At 38.2% G+C, this 4084-nt stretch overlaps 1 protein-coding gene across 1 annotated transcript in view; it reads left to right on the top strand.

Moving 5' to 3' along the window:
• The first annotated feature begins 3173 nt into the window (after positions 1–3173).
• The window catches only part of LOC125481053 (protein unc-45 homolog B-like), a 10613-nt gene continuing 9702 nt past the window's right edge, over positions 3174–4084 (top strand). The window contains exon 1 of the mRNA XM_048620054.1: positions 3174–3468. Coding sequence (XP_048476011.1) covers positions 3190–3468 — 279 coding nt within the window. The 5' untranslated portion in view covers positions 3174–3189. The remainder of the gene's footprint in view (positions 3469–4084) is intronic.

Raw genomic sequence — 4084 nt, 5'->3', positions numbered from 1 at the left:
CATTTCTGAAGAAGGGTCCAGACCCGAAACGTCAGCTTTCCTGCTCCTCTGATGCTGCTTGGCCTGCTGTGTTCATCCAGCTCTACACCTTGTTATCTTATAACATATAATCTAGGTTGTCATTCCTTATTCTCAAGAGGTGTCAGCTTTCAGGCAAGATATTAAGGCAAGGCCTGTCTGCACTCTCAAATCTATATTAGAGAGACCGTGGCACCACATTGAAGAACAGCAGTGGCTTCCTCTTCTGCTGGACAATATTTATCCCTCAAGCGAACAGATTTTTCTAGAAGTTATTTCATTGCAGTTTGTAGGATCTTGCTATGTATATAGTAGTTAACTGTGTTCCCTGCATTTCAACAGTGATTGCATTTCAAAAAGTACTCATTTCCAGTAAAGGGCTTTGGGATGCCTTTAGGTTGTGAAGAAATGCTACATAAATGCAAGTCTTCCTTTTTTTTTGGCCAGACAGAAGTATTTCAAATTATGAAGGGATTTAGCAGGGATGATATTGAGAAGATGGTTCCTCTTGCGACAGGCTGCATAGGGGTATAAAATGAGTGGAAGGGAAAGGGGTACGGTGCCCATTACCATTCCATCACTGCTGTCAGTTTGCCATCAGTTTGGCAGCTGACCCGTCCTTGGGCAACTAAGATCCTTGAGCGCTCAGGATACCCATTCCTGATAAGATGCCTCTTGAAGGCACTTTGGGAGTCCATCAAGAAAAACCTCCTGCAGATCTAGGGTTGAGCTGGGGCCCTCTTGAGTGGGCAGTGAAACAAGGGACAGCCTCCACCCGCTGAAACCCCCCTAAAGTGATTATTCTGCAAACGTCTATGGAATGATCAGGCACAGGCTTTTGTGATGAGTCTATATCAGAGTGCTGACCTTAAATAACTTCACTCCCCTAAATATTTCTCTTTAGTGGAGAGAATGAACAATAGATGTTTATTTATACAGAGCCTTTCAGAAGATCAGGATATTCCTAAGCAAGTTACATTCAATGGAATATGTTTGCACTGTTATCACTGTTGTAATGGAAGAAACGCTGCACCAAATTGCACAGATTATTTCTGATTGTATGTCTTATGTGGGATATACAGGGGAAAATATACTAATTGAAGAAAAGATAATGAGAGGCAGAATTTTACAATCTGACAGATTCAAAGATTGGAATTTTCATGGCTGTGGAAGCTGTTTTTAGCTGACGTCTGTAGAAAATGATAACCTTTTGAAAGAAATTAATCCTCCCACCCCTCTCACCAATGAAAGGAAACCCCAAACAAAATATAACTTACTGTAACAGCAAACCAAAATTAGCATAAAATTAATTAACAAGCAATGATTTCAAACAGAAAAATATATTTCACTTTAAGCTGATGCCACAATCAGTGTTGTAAACGTAGTGAGTCCCAAAGTTTCTCCCAGGTCAAATCTTCCAAAAGTCTTTAATAACTTATACAATCCATCCAAGCTTTCTAAAAATAATTATCACTACCAAGGCAGAGAAAGAACCATTTCTCTGTCTGGTCAGGTGCTCAGTTTCAGCAGCTCCAGTTTCCAGAGACTCATTTGTTTGAACCTTTGAATAAATGCACTTAACAGTTGAGTTCAGTTCAGTAAAATTGCCCTCTGTAGAGAGTTTGCTTTATCTGCTCCGAAGAGATTAGACTCCTCTTCCTTTACAGTAACAGAAACAGAAACCTTAAAAGTCTTTTGCTTGGACTTTATCATAAGCAATTTTCCCTACTTCTTCACTGCACCAGATTCAGTCCCGAGTTTCTGTGAAAGATGCTTAAAAACTATAATTCAACACCTTAGTGGGTCTGAAAATATCTTTGCTTTAGTTGACTTTCATGTCCATAGCAACCTGATCACAAATGTATTCTCGGAACTGAGATTTGTGCGACACACCCTTTTCAGAATCCTTTTTCACGTTGGATTTAACCATCATAAAAAGAAAATACAGGCTTTTTCGCAAAATGTTGGGTTCATCGCACTAGCAGTAATGTTAGGTTGTATTGCTCATATTTCAGTGGAGAAAAATGCAGAATTGTCCTTTCAGTAAACAGCATACTTTGAGCTTAAACAATTAGGAGCGAAAACCAAATTGAACAAACAGTGACCTATTTAACTACCTCTACTATGAAACTTTATCATATGCACATCGACCTTTTTCCATGTGATTTATTTCAGGAAGTATAATTACCATGTGTAAATTACATCAATTTAACGTCAGAAATTCCTTTTTGGCAAATGACTGTGTGGTAGGTACTGGTTGATTGAGAAACAGCTTGTTTACTGATAATAAAATCAGTGATTTGATCATACCTCTGAAAAATCTGCAATGAACATTTTACTGAGCAAAGTTTAAGTAAGATTTTAATTTAAAAATAAAATTCTGCTTTAACGGTGTTCACAACATCATAATTTATGGAAATATATGTTGGCCTAATCTATTTCAACCATATCTTGTTGTATCTACCTTGCTGAGTCATTTGTGATTGATGGGCTACTTGTAGAGAAGGAAGAGCTGGGCACAAATCCTTCAAAGAACAAATACCGAACAGGAATTAACCCTTTTAAAAGCATTTTGCATGACAGAAGCTGAGAACTATGCAAGATCCATGTTAAATATTAAGACACACGTTCTGAAACAATAACTTGCATTAATATAACATCTCCTTAGCGTGGTAAAATGTGCCAAGCATCAGAAAGAATTTAACAATGAGCTGCATAAAATCATTGAAGCTGATGATCAAACGTTTGGTCAAGGAAAGCCTTCAAGAATGGAAGATAGGTTGAGAAGCGAAGCAGTTTATGGAGGATAGGGGCAAGACAACTGAAGGCATGACCACCAATGTTGAAGTGAAGGGAGTTGAGGTTGCTCAAGAGTTGGTGACTGCAGGGATCTTGGAGGGTTGTAGGGTTGGAAGAGGCTACAGAGAAAGTGAATGGTGAGGCCATGAGAATTTTAAAATTGAGTTTTCTTCCAGAAAGGGAAGCAAAAGCAGCTAGAAGGTGCAGGGGGCGATGGGTTAACAGAAATTGGTACAAGTTAGGACAGGAACAGCAGGAGTTTTTTTTTACTGATTTCAACTTAGGGCTGGAAGGAATGATCAGAAGAAAAGAAATGTTAATTTTTTCATGTCTGTTGAATGACATTGCAGGAGCAAGTTTGACCCTCAGAACATGGAAAAAAATTTGCACGCAATCCAGTGTGTGTCTGCACTCCTTCAGGGACCCTTTGACGTTGGAAACAGCATTTTGGTCATGCAAGGAGTCATGGAGATGATGGTCGCATTGTGTGGTTCAGAGAGAGAGATTGACCAGATGGTGGCAATAGAGGCCATCAACCATGCAGCAAGCAAAGCCAGCAGAGCGAATTTCATCATTTCTAATGGAATCACCTTACTGAAGGATATGTATAAGAAATCAACTAACGATAAAATCAAAATTAGAGCATTGGTGGTAAGTTTCATTGAACAATACTGCTGGATATTGTGTCATTTTCTTGTTACTCAGTTGCAGTGGTTTTCAGCCCATGTCTGCCTCAACTTGGTGAAATGTAAGGTAGAGACCCTCCTTTATTTTACTGCCTTTCTATCACTTTTTGTACATTTCAGATATTACATGGAAAATTGGTTGTAAAATACTTCTCAAGTTGGCCCTGAACCACATTGCAAGTGGAAGTGGCCAACTGGTTTGTCCCTTGTCATTAAGTATGTAGAAGATGATTACTTTATATTCTGATCGTGCCTTTTAAAATGAAATATATAACCAAGTGCTGTTCACATTCTGTGATACTTTCTGGTATCACCAAGGTGGGAAATGTTCACATGAAGTCATAAAAATTGAAGATGTAATTAATCTGTATTTTGGGTTTTTTTTTGCAAATTGGTCCCTTAAATATCTGCCAACATTATTTCAATATCTTCATACTTTTGAAATCATGTTTGAAGCTCTGTATAACATTATATGCTTTTTGAAACACTCTATTTTACTAAACTTTAATTTTCAAATTGACTGGAACTTGCATCTGGTCATCTTGCTCACCTAGTCTATGCAGGTACTTAATTTGACATGC

This window comes from Rhincodon typus, chromosome 3 (genome assembly GCF_021869965.1).
Source record: "Rhincodon typus isolate 14 chromosome 3, sRhiTyp1.1, whole genome shotgun sequence".
NCBI lineage: Eukaryota > Metazoa > Chordata > Chondrichthyes > Orectolobiformes > Rhincodontidae > Rhincodon > Rhincodon typus.
This window is presented reverse-complemented; position numbering and strand designations above follow the sequence as displayed.